The sequence below is a fragment of the Thunnus albacares genome, chromosome 21, assembly GCF_914725855.1.
Source record: "Thunnus albacares chromosome 21, fThuAlb1.1, whole genome shotgun sequence".
Lineage (NCBI taxonomy): Eukaryota > Metazoa > Chordata > Actinopteri > Scombriformes > Scombridae > Thunnus > Thunnus albacares.
Window position 1 is genome coordinate 7,614,174 of NC_058126.1, and position 13,971 is coordinate 7,628,144.

The window sequence follows — 13,971 nt, forward strand, 5'->3', positions numbered from 1 at the left end:
GAGGACCTCCCTCCTCCCTCCTCTTCCTCTTACCCCTTACCTCATCAAGGTGTTGTACTCCTTGATCTTCCGGCTGATGAGGTCATGGCTGGTAAAGGCCGCGTTCTAAAAAAAGAAAGGAAGGAAGGAAAGGGGAGCAGACGACACAAAAGATGGTGGTTAAAATATAAGATGCAACAACTCCCCTCGCCCCCCCCAAACAGGCTATAACGGATCTTTATATAACCTGCTGCTATCAGGTGACACAGGTAAGACCATTGGAATGTCGTAGTAAGGACAGTGTGGTTAGGCCCTCAAAAGAGAGGAAAGACGGGATTAAATTTCTAATGGTGGGAGACCCGCCTATAAAAAGACACAGTGGAGTAGGCATACTGCTGATAATGATATACCCAATACATTTACTTATTATAGGCTCAATAACGTTACATTTATGAAAGGTCTTATTGTTAGAAACGCTAATCAACAGCAAATAAACTAAATCTACACACTCCTTTCAATTTTATGAATGCATGAGGAGGTTTATTTGCAAGATCAACACCCTTAAAGTGCTATATAAGATAAGCTATAATCTGTTCTGCTCCATTCGTGGTTAAGTGTCCTCCATAGAAAAACATTACCAAAAAGTAAACAGAAGAACGTTAAACTGCGAAGCTTCGAGTCCTGCTGTTGGAAGTCAGCAGGTTTAGCAGTGCCAGCAGTCGTATTAGCGGACTCAAAACAATTAGAAAATATTAGTATTTCAGCTGCCAACGACTTGTCATCAGAGCAGTGCTGTAATGATTCAACATGAAGTTGAAAAAACATCTCAGTGAAGCAAAGTGGGCCATGACTTAAACGTGAGGAGGCCGAGAGGACACGACCGTCAGTTAAATAGACAATAGACTGTTATATAGTAGGTGATGGGGCTCAATGTCTTGTGCCTTCTAACCTCCTCATCCAGGTTGCTGTTCTCCTGTATGACTCTGATCCAGGCCAGCATGTCCTCTCGGTCCTCAGCCTGGAACAGATACTCGCAGTCCGACGTCGTGAGCCGCAGCACGTTCTTTCGCTTGGTGTCGCTGTAGGAGATGTCGATCAGACAGGCCTTGATGCTGATTGGCAGGGGTTCGTCTACCGCTTGACAGTTGGCGTGAGCCTGCCCCTCCTTTTTGTCTTTATACAGGCAGAGGTAGTGGCCTCGCAACACGGCGTACATCTGTTTCCAGGGGCGCATACCGCCTCCGACGCGCTGCGGAAAATAGGTCACGAGAAAGGAGGTGAGTTTTGCAAAAACAAAAATAGAAGGAATTAACTCTTTTTTTTTCTCAGTCAGGTCAGAAACGTTTTCTATTGTTGCCATCATAACACATAATCACTGCCTCGGGGACGATAGAAGACCTCGTACAACAAGGTCAGACTGGTCACACAAGTGAAACATTCAGGAGGAAATAAAACAAATGTAAGTGGATACACTCTGCAAAACAAGGGCAGCCCTGCTAATGTTTAGAAACCAAGTTAGACAGTAGGTCACATAATGCTTCCTTATTTATGTGAGTGAAATAGAGCTCGACTGATAAATCTGCTGATATTGTAGCTCTTTGTATTGTATTGGTGTATGTGTTGGCTAATAAGTAACAAGGAATTACTGGACATGAATGCCAAATTAGATTTCAGGACATTTAAAAACAGTGTCACCATTGCAAAGTTTGCAAAAACACAAATCAAAGGGATCCGAATCAAGATTGTTGTTCATATCAAAATAATTAATATCGGCCACTATATCGTTTTATCATTAACTTCCAAATGTCAAGGTCATTATCTGCCTCATAAATACAGTATCTGTCAGGCTACGGGGGATACAAACATGTTTACGTGTGTGCATGTTTGAGTTATATGATGTTTTTTTAGACACTACACACCTTGCCCTTGTCTGTGTTAAGCTGCTTGAAATGCAGCAAACCTTCCTTGGTGGCGTCACAGAAGACATCCGATGAAGAATCTCTCCTGGACCCTGAATCTTCTGACGACCTGTCAACAGCCTGTGGCGCATCAGAAAATGACATGAAGCTTAGAAAACACTTAGAAACGTAAAAGAGTTTCCTAAATACATGCTGAGATGTGTGACTATTGGCGCAGTAGGAGAGCTAATTATGCAAACTACACCCTAAAAATCAATCATTAACCAAAAAGACTGATTTTGTTTGTTAAAATATAAGCTGTTCCTTTTACAGCTGTTTGAATTTTCCATAATATATTCAAATGTCAATAGGAGGACTTTTATCTTCTGGGTGTGAACTAATGAGCTGATAAACCTCAAAGCAGGAAATGCAGATAAACCAGTCATATAGCAGGTGTGCACAGCTGGTACTGAGCTGGCAAGTATACTCATGTTTGATTAAAGATGCAGATAGTACTCACCTTCTGGAGACTTTTCAGACCAGGTATTAAGGACCTCCTGAAGGAAAGAGATAAAAATATTACAGTACTGAAAGAGAGAGAGAGCAAAAAGGAGCTGATATATCCATTATTTTATCCCAAAAAGTGGATATAAAGGGTTTTATGTGCTTTTTTTTTTGCCCTGAGCAGTCTTTTATACTTCCACTGCGATGACACCGCTGTGGGTACAACCTACCCTCTGCTTTCTTCCCGGTAGTTATCCAGACCTTCGTCGTAGGACTTGGACCGCTCAGTTTTAGTACCAGAATCTGACTCAACAATTGTGAGACGGAGAGAATCTATTAAGAGAGGGTCATATAATTATTTGAAACTGTCCATCACCTGTAATGTTAAATTCAGTAATTGACTCATTTATCTGCCATAATATGAAAAAAAAACACAAACCTTGGTCATGAGACAGCTGGCGTCGGATGAGAGGGGACGGAGAAGGGGGGCTGGGTGGGCTGGTGGTGATGATGGGTGCTCCAGATATCACAGCTGAGGCAGGAATGTGTGCGCTCTCCTGGTCAGTACCGGGACTAGATGGTTCATCTGAGGACAGAAACAGAAGAATTTAGGTACAAAGTAGGAGAACGCTTTATATTTTGGGTTAGAATTGTGATTAAAAGGATGAGAGGATGAATAACTTTGGCCTTAAAAGGGACGTATCATGCATGTTTCCAGGTCTGTATTTTTATTCTGGGGCACTACGGGAATAGTTTTGCATTATTTACAGTTAAAAGAAACACTTTATTAATCTGATACTGTCTGAAACAGGCTGTTTTAAGCTCCTGTCTCTTTAAGGCCCTCGTTGAGCCAACTCTGGGCCGACTTCCGGCGGCTCGGGAGGCTGCGTAAATAAACTATAGTAGTAGGCTTTCACTTCTTTTTCTTATTCTTTACTCAAACTGGAAACTTCTCACATACATCCATACATGTTTGAGCCCAAATCCGATCTGAAATATTGAGCGGACGGCCATTTATGGGCAAGCTTGAGCAATCTGACATCATCAGGAAGTAGAAGTAACATCGCAAACAGGATGCAGCCCAGGCTTATGACTTGCAGGAAGCGTTTTTACACACATTTTTAACAGACATCCGACATTATAACGGTATATAAATGACAGACAAATCACAAAAAGCATGTCATGTCCCCTTTAAGTCAGCTGTTAATAAAATATCACATTGTAAATGTAAGAATCAAAAACAACGCCCAATTCATCGCCGCTATCTTCACTTGGATAAACATTTCAGCAGAAAGCAATAAAAGGCTTTGATAACAGCTGATGGGGCGAAAGAAAAGTGATGCAGACAGAGACGCAGTCAGCCAGTCGATAGGTTCTTCTGTTCTCATGAACTGCTACACACCTTTCCTTTTAAATAAACATACGTAGAACAGTCATCTAGCTAACATTACATCATCGCAGACGAGCTTGTGTCGTAACGTCTGATATGCAATATCAGCGAAGAAGGCGAGCCCTAAAAACAAATGAAGAGAGGCGTGCGATGAATCATATCTAGCGACTGTGATGATGCAGGTGCACAGGTGAGACCAAATGTGGCACTAGTTAACACGGTGTCCCTGAATAAAGTAGAGCGAGAGCTGGACGCGGTACTTCGTTCTTGTTGTTGTGCGATGCAATACCTTCTTTGTATTATGGTTTTACAAATTAATCTCAGGAAATATTTACTTAACTTTATGAAAAACCCCACATTCACTTTCATTTCCCAGTACAGGGCCAAAAGAATAAAAAGGGAAAAAGATCGAAAAGATTAAATTCCTCAAGATGCCAAAGCACTGATGCAAAACCTTTTCTCTCAATGGCACAACTTAATATGAAACATCTGACCTGCTTGTTAGTTGTGTACAAAGTACCCCCCCCCCCTCTCAAAAACCTCAAAAACAAAATGTTGCCGAGCCAGGCCGAGTCCTATTTCTTTGAATCATTTGTTTGTAACACTCCATCGCTGTTGCTGGGAAAACTGTCTGACACCACAACTATACTGGAAATACACTTAATCACCCATTTGATGTTGAAGATTGCATTCTGACCCATATAAAACTTCAGCTATCATACATAATCAATATGAAAAAAGGACAGAAAAGATTACTGGCCTTAACCACAGATTAATGGGAAGTGGTAAGATCTAAATCTAATCTAACCTACATTTAGATACAGATAAACAAAAAGTGAGAGCTGAGGAGGGTGTGTGTGTGTGTGTGTGTGTGTATACACTGGAAAGCAGTGCCGGAAAAGTTTATCCAATAAAGGTTCTGGGGAACTGAGAAACACAAAAGCTGCTCTGATTGGTTAGTAATGAGTCACCAGTGAAGACATCAACGAGGATGTACGGTCGAGTTCAAGCTTGTTAGGTTTATGTCAGTTGATAAGTCGGCTCAGATGTGGAAAAAAACAAAAAAAAAGCCACTTAAAAAATGCAAGAATTCCTCCTCATCATAAAGACGGGGACGTGACATCTTGCATGTACTTCAACAATGCCAGTTGTGTTCTCTTCCCAGTATAAAATGTTTGGCAGACACTTAATGTACAGCAGTTGTTCCACTTATTGTTTGGAACTGTAATATGAAATCTAATTGAAGCAGATTTCTGCAGGAATGCTCTTATTTTTTTTCTGTTATGTCACAGTCCATTAGGACAATGTTCTTAAGTTTCTCTTGCTGTACAGCTCTGAACACTGGTGGATATATGAGACATTTGAGGGAGTGGGGCGGGCGGTGGGGGTATTGAGTTGGAGAGCAGCTCTGTGTGAATGTGTGTGTATCTAATGACTGTATGTTTCTGTGGGTTAAATACGTCATGGTTGCCTACAGTACAATGTCACGTAATCACACACCTGACACGATGTCATCCTAGAGTTCAAAATGTCACCAGGAACTAATACAGTTTAAATATCTCTCTATATATAACGAGTCTGTTGTGGCTGTAACTTGCGTCATGTACAGTATGCATTAAATGACCTTGAACAAGCCGTTTCATAGCTTGTTGATTTTTATTCTAATAAGCGTCTTCGTCATATTTTCTCAGGGAAATACCCAGACAGATGACACCATCGTTACCTCTGATGATCCGCAGTATATTCATGAATAGATCCCCTTGTAGTTTGATTAGCAGGGCAACAATGGACGCGCTTACACTTGATTTTCAATGCATTTTTATGATTGAATGCACAAGTGCCAGAAGGGGAAAGATGCTTTTTTTTTTTTGTTAAAGGGGCACTCCAGCAAATTAGCATTGCACTTCTATAATGTAGGGAGACTTAGCAGCAACTGATCATACAAAGAATGGTCAAAATAAAAGCAGCAGAGGGTAAGATATCCTAACTTTTAGTCAAACTCCAGACACTGGATCCTACATTTCCCATAGTGCAACCAATAGCATATTTCATTAGACCCTCCCTACCTGGTGCTCATGTATTTCAAACTCTAGGATCCAAGTTCACAACACAAGCTGAAATATCCATTAAAATTTAATTTATTTTCAAGCCCAGGTTGAGTTTTTTTTCCCCCCACTTGACAAAACTCCTCCAGAGCCACAGAAGACATTATACAACTGTTTAAAATCTGTGAAATGCCCCTTTAAGTGTCCACAGATCAGGAGGACGTCCCACACGTCCCCTACATACTGTAAGTAATACTAGATGATGGATGATTGGATGTCTAACTGCCTCCAACATGCTATACATACAGTACACACAGACACACACCCGCCTTTGCAATTTCAGCTAAGTTACCCTCTCATATGCTAAAGCTATTAGAGCATGTAAAACCCCTCAATAGAATTTCATGATGGAAATAATATTTAACAATTGGAAATAACACCCACTGGTCATGTACATTCACTGTATATAGAACTGGATATCTTATGGGAAACTTCAATATCGGTGCCACTAGGATACTCTTTTCTTTTTAATGTATTAGTTTGAGGAATATAAATGTTTTCATTTAAAATTTCTCAATGCATCAGCAGTTATTGTTATCTAAGCACAAGAAGCTATAAACGGGGAATTTCCCTAAATAAAATAGACAAAGTATTTCCTGATGTAGATAAGGAAATCAGATGAAGAATCTATGCAAGTACTTAATGCCAACCTTTGTTATCAGGGTTTATGGTACTGCTATATTTGATACCGAGCCCCAACTGTATGTCAAAACATTCATATCCAGCCACAGTAAATATGCATTAAGGTGCAAATGTTTATCTCAATGCCTAAAGAGACAACAATGCTTTCATGCATAAACATGCTTTATCCCCTCACACAACAACATTTTTCATAGGACCCTCCCCTGTTATTGCTATAGAAACAGGAAAAGGTTCAAAGGTCGTGCAGAGATTAGTCTTACCTATGAAGGGGATGGAATCCAGGGAGTCATCCAAGTTGTCGGAGCCAGATTTTTGCCGTGTGTCTCCCAGCCTCTTTAGATGCACGTCCCTACAGCTGTCATTCGATATCCAGCACATCGCTCCGTCTGCGGAGCCTGCCTTCACCAATGGTGGTGACATATGAGTCACTCCTCCTTGGTTGTCATTGACGGCTAGAACGTATGATGGAGGTCGAACGTGAAGGGATGCAGAGTTTTTATCCCTTCTTAGGACCACTACTGTTGCATCAGGTCCTTCTACGCCCTCTGCAAGACCCCCATTAGTCCGTACTGGGGTGTTGGCGGAAATGGAGGTTTCTTTGACTTTTGGCTTTTGGGTCGTAGCTCCATTAGTGGTGGAGGAACCAGAAGAAGAGGGAGCAACTCCGCTTTGTAGTTGTCTCTGCACGGGCAGTTTAGAGGAGGGGCCAGAGCAAGAAGAGGACCTGGCTGCCAACCCAGCCTCCGACCTGCTCTCCATTTTCAGACTGTCAGCTCTGCCCCTGAGCTGCAGATGCAGAGGAGAGGCGTAGCCCAGGTGGTTGCCGATGATGTTAGCTCTTTGGTCTTTAAGAGGGTCTGTGGTTTTAGTGGTGGATAAGGCAGGTGAGGGGTCTGAGATGGAGTTTTTGACGGGCAGACGTGAGGGTCTCACAATGACACCATCTGTCCTTAATGGTTGTGCAGAATCTGTCGTACCTTTAGTAAACACAGGAGCAGCTAAAGGTGAGTTAGACATTCCTCGCCCTTCTTCCCCCTGTCCAGTGAGACTCCTGTTCAGATGAGGTAAAGCTCTCAGGCCTGATCCCTGCCTGCTGGCTCTAGCTTCCTCTCCCCGGCACAGCATCAGGCTGTCTTCCAACCCTACCCTGTCTCCAGAGACGACACCACCCAGCTCTCCAGGATGGTGGCCCAGGTAGTCGCAAGACCGCGCCCGAGGTTTGGCGATCCCTGTAGGGGTGGAGAAAGGCAGAGCATCCTGGGAAGCGCTCCGAGGCCAGTTCCTGGTTGGTATCGTCCTCTCCGCCCCACCTCCGAGCCTCTCCTGAGAGGCACTTCGTAATGGAGTTATCGCGGCAATATCCTGGCTAAGCGCATCCACCCCACGGTCATTGGAGGAGCTCCTCCGTCTGACCTGAGAACCCAGCACCCCTCTCTGACTGGTACTAGGAGGAGGCGTTATACGTTGCTGGGTGTAGGCAGAACTGGAGCTGGCGGCGGCACGCAAGCTGTCCAAGCGCTCCTGGATGGTGCGGCAGCCGTAAGTGTGCAGCCTCTTGGCGTCTATGTAGTCCTTATAGGTGGTGTAGTTTCTCCAGTCAATGTTCTGGTGTGGAGAGGTGGAGGGGGCTGTTGGGGAGGGTGAGTAGTGGTTGGCGTTGGGGGAGACGGCAGTAGAGAATGTGTCCGGTGAGGCAGGAGTGAGAGGTGTCCGTACAGGTGGGGTTAAGGTGTCGGGATAGATTGGGCCGGGTCTAGAAGTTGAGGAAGGGGAGTACACAGGGGTCTCTGTGGTGCGGGAAGAGGGATACTGCAACTGTGCGCCCCCAGGTACTGAGGGAATAAGGGGTCTGGGTCTAGCTGATCCTGGGTCCGCTTGAGGACTGTGCCGGTTCTCCTCTGTCCTGTGGCTGGGGCCAGCCCGAGCCAAGCGGGACCCCCTGTCAACTGGATCAGGGGGCATGGCTACTGTCCTCACATTGTCATTACAGACGCACACCACTGTCTGAGACTTTGACGTCTGTTGGGGTGGAGGAGACGGTGGAACAGGGATTTCCACCCGGTAGCTCTTTTCTGTCGCCCCCCCACGTCTTCCTGGTCCCTGAGCCGGCCCTCGGGGGGTCTCACTGACTGTGGCGGGCTCTGATGCCTGGGCCATGCCCGCGGCCTTGACTTCTATCCGAGGGTAGCATATGGGAGGGGGCTCTGGGATGTTCTGGGCATTTCCGCTGTACGCCTCATTTCCTTTGAGGTATGCATCCTGGGAATACGCCTGCAAGAGATTATAGGATATTATGTCACTTCGTTTGCTCAGAGGTTGGGGCGCTAAAATAGATCACAATAAACCCCGCGAGAGCATCACACGCAACCAGGGACAAAGTACATTTCTAAAAAGACATGTATGGAACAGGCAGCGCTTCAGAGCTACTGTGAAATTTCATGTCAGACTTCAACAATAAAAACAACTGCTGCAAATGCAATGCTGAAAATAGCAAGGAAGAAGACGACTATTTAGATATCCATTTATCACTGTAAATGAATATCTAAACACAGTATACATGTACTGCCTCCACCATTACAACTATCACTCTTATGATTCTGAAAAACCTCAACTGCATTGTGGCAATATGGTTTTGAAAGTAGTGAAACAGTGGTAATCTCTGGTGTCCTTCATTGACAAGTCTTTGTGTGAGCTGATGAGATTATCAGCAAGACAAACACTGTCACTGCATTCCCTCAAAGAACTGTAAATGACAGATGAGCAGCTGGAATCAGCCTGCGCATAACAATAAAACAACAGTATGCTAAAAGTAGACACAGTGTTCCAGTATGATTTCCCAAAACTAAACACAACTCTATTAACAATCTTTTCCAAGGAAACGGCAAACAAATATTACAATTACGACATGATTCAACAGGAGAGGGGGGAAAAAAAAGGGACAAGCAGGGAGGCAAATAAAGTAGAGAGAGAAGGCTGGAAAGTCCAGAATAAACCCGTGGAGCCAGGAGTGAGGATTAAACTGGCAGGGGTTTACCCACCTTTGGTACCGGAGAGTGTGCCCTGAGGCATGAAGACAGGGTGAACGGGGGACGCCTCTGTCTGCCGTTGGCAACTAACGCTACTTCTGTCAGCATGGCTCCAAAACTCCACTGTTACTGTCGCAACTATGATATTTTCCTTGATTAAAAACCTGGTAGAAAAACACTTATCTTAGCTAGTAATAACCCTACTCGCTCTCCGGTGAAGGATCCACACGGACGGCTTCACAGAAAACTCCTGGTTGCATATTGACTGCCCTGTGTTTCCTCATCCTTTCAACACACAAGCTCTTGAGAAAATGAAAAGGAGAGAGTTGTGGTGTTGGACTTAAATCGATAGCGCTCTACCTAAGGTGTCAGGTTACAACTGCACTAGCAGCAGCAGCAGCAGCAGCAGCAGCAGCAGCAGCAGCGGCAGGTCTGCTGATTGGCGCCTCCCTCTTGATTTGCATAAGGCATACAGCTAAATAGAAACTGTACTGGAAAGTACAGACCAACAAGTTTTAAGTACCTTCTAAGCTTTTCCACCCCATGTATACAGTCATCTTCCCATCCACCCACCAGTAAGGAAAAAATAAAACATATGACTTGCATACGGCAAACCGCAAAGGAAGTAACTATGTTTGGGGATTTAAGGGATTTGCCAACTTCAAGATGTGCAAAAACAACTTCGATGCGTCACAATGATGCCGACAAGAAACAGAATGTAAAAGGAAAGAGATTAGTTAGTATAGTTTCCCTTCTTACCAGAGCAGTGATATCCCTGGAAAACTGCAGTCCACATGTTAAAGAAGGGCAAGCAGAGAGAGAAAAAACAGGGAATAAAGACAAGTAAAACAGGTGAGAATAAAGAAATGAGACGTACAACGCCACCGATGTAGGTGAGACAGGCAACTTCTCTCACTTTAGCACAGGCTAAAAATACATCCCGCTGTGGGAACGCTGAACAGAGGCATCACAGAAGTCGGAATAGAGGGAATAAAAGAAAGAACAGAGGAGAACTTCAGCAGCGTCCTTCTAAGAGCTGAACAGCTTCCTGTGTTGCTGCTCATCATGATTTCCTCCTCTTCCTCCTCATCTACCTCTAGCTACGCCCCAGCTGCTGTCAGAATACATTGTCAAATGTATGCTGCTGGCTTTCTCTCTCTCTCTCTCTCTCTCTCTACATAGTCAGCATTTCTCTCCTTCGCTCTGTCACTCTCACCTGTTCATTTTGGTACCTCCCCCTCTCTGGTTTCTCAAGCATTTCAATAACACTTGCACACTCCTCTCTGTCAGCGTTGCCCTCATCTGTGTCAAACGCTGCTCTATCTTATGTTCACTTTAGAGTGAGCATAACAGCACGCTCGCCTGATCTGCACAAGCTTCCTCCCTCGCCCGCTCCTGTAAATATACAGTGTACTGAGAGCAGTCAGCTGACTGCAGCTGCACTCCCTCTGGTAGTTTGTGGGCTCGATGTCTCCCGAAGCAAAAAAAAAACAACAACACACAAACATGAACACATGTACAGAAACTGAAACACTGTGTTTATGACCGTGTCATTGCATGCCTCCGTTCACACTTATCAACCAATATTAATAAAAGTGTTTCATTTTGAACTCTGCAGGAATAATTTCATTTGTTTACACATTCTCAAGGGAGAATGAGCAGTAAAACCAAAATATTCTCACTTTTCTTCATCTATGAAGCGGATAAAAAGAGATAATTGTGTATAAAAATGTTCAAACAGAGCAGGAATCTGGATTTTGACAGATATGGATTATGTGACACAACATTTGTCAGTGAAATCACATCTCTACTATCCTCAATTCCACTTTGATGCACATATTCAGACACGTATTGCATCACGGAATAGTTTGAACCCATGAATCTGTCTCGCAGCCAGTCAGATTCTTAACAACTGTAAAACAAAAAAAACAATCTCCAGCTGGAAAATCTAACTGAAATCAACTTTGGGGAAGGAAGAGCTAATTGCTGCTTTTGAAAGCCGTCAGCCTTGTGAGCACTCAAGACTCATTCCAAAATGCCAAAAGCAAGTTTCTGTGGTTTTTCGTGAGCTGCAGCCCCAGCGAACTAGCTATGTGTGGAATTTAGCAACACAGTGGGATCTGACTCACTTCTCTGCTTCGGCAGAGAATTTCCAAACAGAGGTGAATAACGTGTGGCAACTGGTTTTGACGTGGTCTGGCGCTGTTTTATCGTCTGTGGAGCTCTGGACCCTGACTGATGGCGTGGGCCGGTTGTTTGCATCGCTGAGCTCATCGGTGTGACAGACAGAGGGGCTGTGGAGCTGTGGCATGAAGTCTGGGTCTGTGCCTCGGTTATTTTCACTGCCTGTAGAAGTTCACATTTTTGGCAGTGAGCCCCCCCCCACACACTAGTTTAGATGATCAAGGCCAGTTTCAATAGTCAGGATTAGAAAAAAAAAAGGACTTGACAGCCTCTGTATCCATTAGTCATGTTGAGACTTTGTTTCAGATCTCAATGATTAAGTAGGTGTCTGCTGTTTTCTAAGCCCAATGAACTGTTTATGATTCACACAGACTAGTCCGTGAGCAGCTCATCTGCAAAGTGAAGCAACACTTTTTCTCCGTCTCTGTTAAGGAGGCAGACTAGGAAGTTGTCTGGCCTACTAGGGGAAAAAAATAGTTCCACACTTGGGCAAATATGCTTATGTGCTTTCTTTCCAAGAGCGTGTTCAGAAAATAAACCTCAATCAAGCTCATATCTGAGGGCTGCAACCGACGTTTATTTTCATTATCGATTCATCTGCCGACGATTTCCTCGATTAATTATTTGGTCTATGAAATTTCAGAAAATAGTGAAAAATAACTCGAAGGTGACGCCTTGAGAGGACTTGTTTTGACCAACAGTCTCAGTTCAGTTTCCTATCGTGTATTACAAAAGAAAAACACAATATTATCACATCTGAGGGGCTGAAACCAGCAAATATTTGTTATTTTTGCTTTAAAAAATGACTAAAACGATTACTCGATTATCAAAATAGTTGCATATTAACTTTCTGTCAATCGACTAATTGATTAAGTGACTAAGCTCTAATCATGTCTGTGCAATAAGAGCAAAACTGGACTCATGATGTGTTGTGTTTAGCTTAGCTTAGCATAAAGACTGGAAACAGCTAGCCTGGCTCCGTCTGACATCACTAAAGCTGATAAACTAACATGCTGCACCTTGTTTGTTTAACCCGTCCATAAAGAGAAGTGTAAAAGTGTGAATTTGTGGGTTTTAGGTGGCGTCGCGTGCAGCCGGGTGCAGTGACTGAACACAGCATCCTTAAGTCTTCACAGTGAAGTTGCTAGATTTGTTTACACGGTGGAAAACTGAAACCTGTGCTCACCAAGCATATCTGACAACCTGCAGTACAGCCAGAAACACTGCGAGGATAAACTGATGTTCACAGAGAAAACTCCCCCTAAAAAACACAATTTATTAATTTTCCAATCGCCTACTCACATATGGGTTAAATAAACAAGATACAGCCCTAGATAAGCCATTTTTGGCTACGTTGATAAAAGACATTATTAATTCCGATAAGACTTAAAAGGCTACTCCTCCACTATTAAAACCAAAAATGACTGTGTGGTTTGCTTTGAAGAATAATAAAAAAAAAAAAAATGCATTTTTGAGAGCGCTTGCAATATTTACTGACAAATGACTGCTTACCAGCTGCAAAATGTCCTCATCCTTTGGCATCACACAGAGTTCCAGTGAGGCATCACTAATGGATAAAACGGTGGCAGAGAAGAAGAGAGAGAGAGAGAGAGAAAGAGAAACTGTTGGTAACACTGGACCTTTACTGTATAAAATATCATCAGAACACTAAATAGCTGCGGTGTAATGGAGCGTGAAATACTGTTACATGTGTGCTCGTCACTGATAAGGAAACTGAATGTGTTTGCTCCTAAAGAGTTTCACAATGGCTCACACTCCTCTAATGACTCTGTCTCCATTACGGTGTTATTAGGAGAGTCGGCAGGGAAGAGATTAGATGAAATCTCGGGGCATTCGGGTCTAAATCAGTTAGGACTTTTTGCACCCCACCCCTTTAGCATATTTTTCTAAAAATGAAGCATGAAATTAAAACGTGGAAAGCTGGCGCGGGGTCTCACCTGTTTTGGATCAAGGCTATGACCTGCGAGTAGGTCTTTCCGATGATGCTCTCTCCGTTGACCTTCACTATCCGATCCCCTGCGCAGAATGAGAGAATAAAAAACACACACCTCTGTTGTTAACTTCTAACAGCGACATGACAAATCAACTCTGCACGACTGTGTTTCTGCACCCAGCTGTACCAAAAAACAAGGAATCTGGAGTCCAGTCAATAAGTTTATTGACCAAGAAAACCACTTTGGAGCTTCCAGCACAAACACATATCTGTGTTTAGATCAAAGTGG

General features: G+C 43.6%; 1 protein-coding gene across 3 annotated transcripts in view; it reads right to left on the minus strand.

Annotated features, from left to right (window-relative positions):
• Nucleotides 1–13,971, minus strand: part of LOC122972436 (rho GTPase-activating protein 21-like) — an 87,331-nt gene that overhangs the window by 10,430 nt on the left and 62,930 nt on the right. For 2 of the 3 annotated variants that reach the window (XM_044339543.1, XM_044339542.1), the window contains 9 exons: nt 13,687–13,765; nt 13,241–13,295; nt 6,779–8,789; nt 2,821–2,967; nt 2,612–2,714; nt 2,398–2,434; nt 1,899–2,018; nt 929–1,228; nt 41–105 (listed from right to left, as the gene is read on the minus strand). In XM_044339543.1, coding sequence (XP_044195478.1) covers nt 41–105; nt 929–1,228; nt 1,899–2,018; nt 2,398–2,434; nt 2,612–2,714; nt 2,821–2,967; nt 6,779–8,789; nt 13,241–13,295; nt 13,687–13,765 — 2,917 coding nt within the window. Of the gene's footprint in view, nt 1–40; nt 106–928; nt 1,229–1,898; nt 2,019–2,397; nt 2,435–2,611; nt 2,715–2,820; nt 2,968–6,778; nt 8,790–9,556; nt 9,829–13,240; nt 13,296–13,686; nt 13,766–13,971 lie in introns of those variants that run through there. The other variant, XM_044339544.1, reaches the window with a different exon arrangement.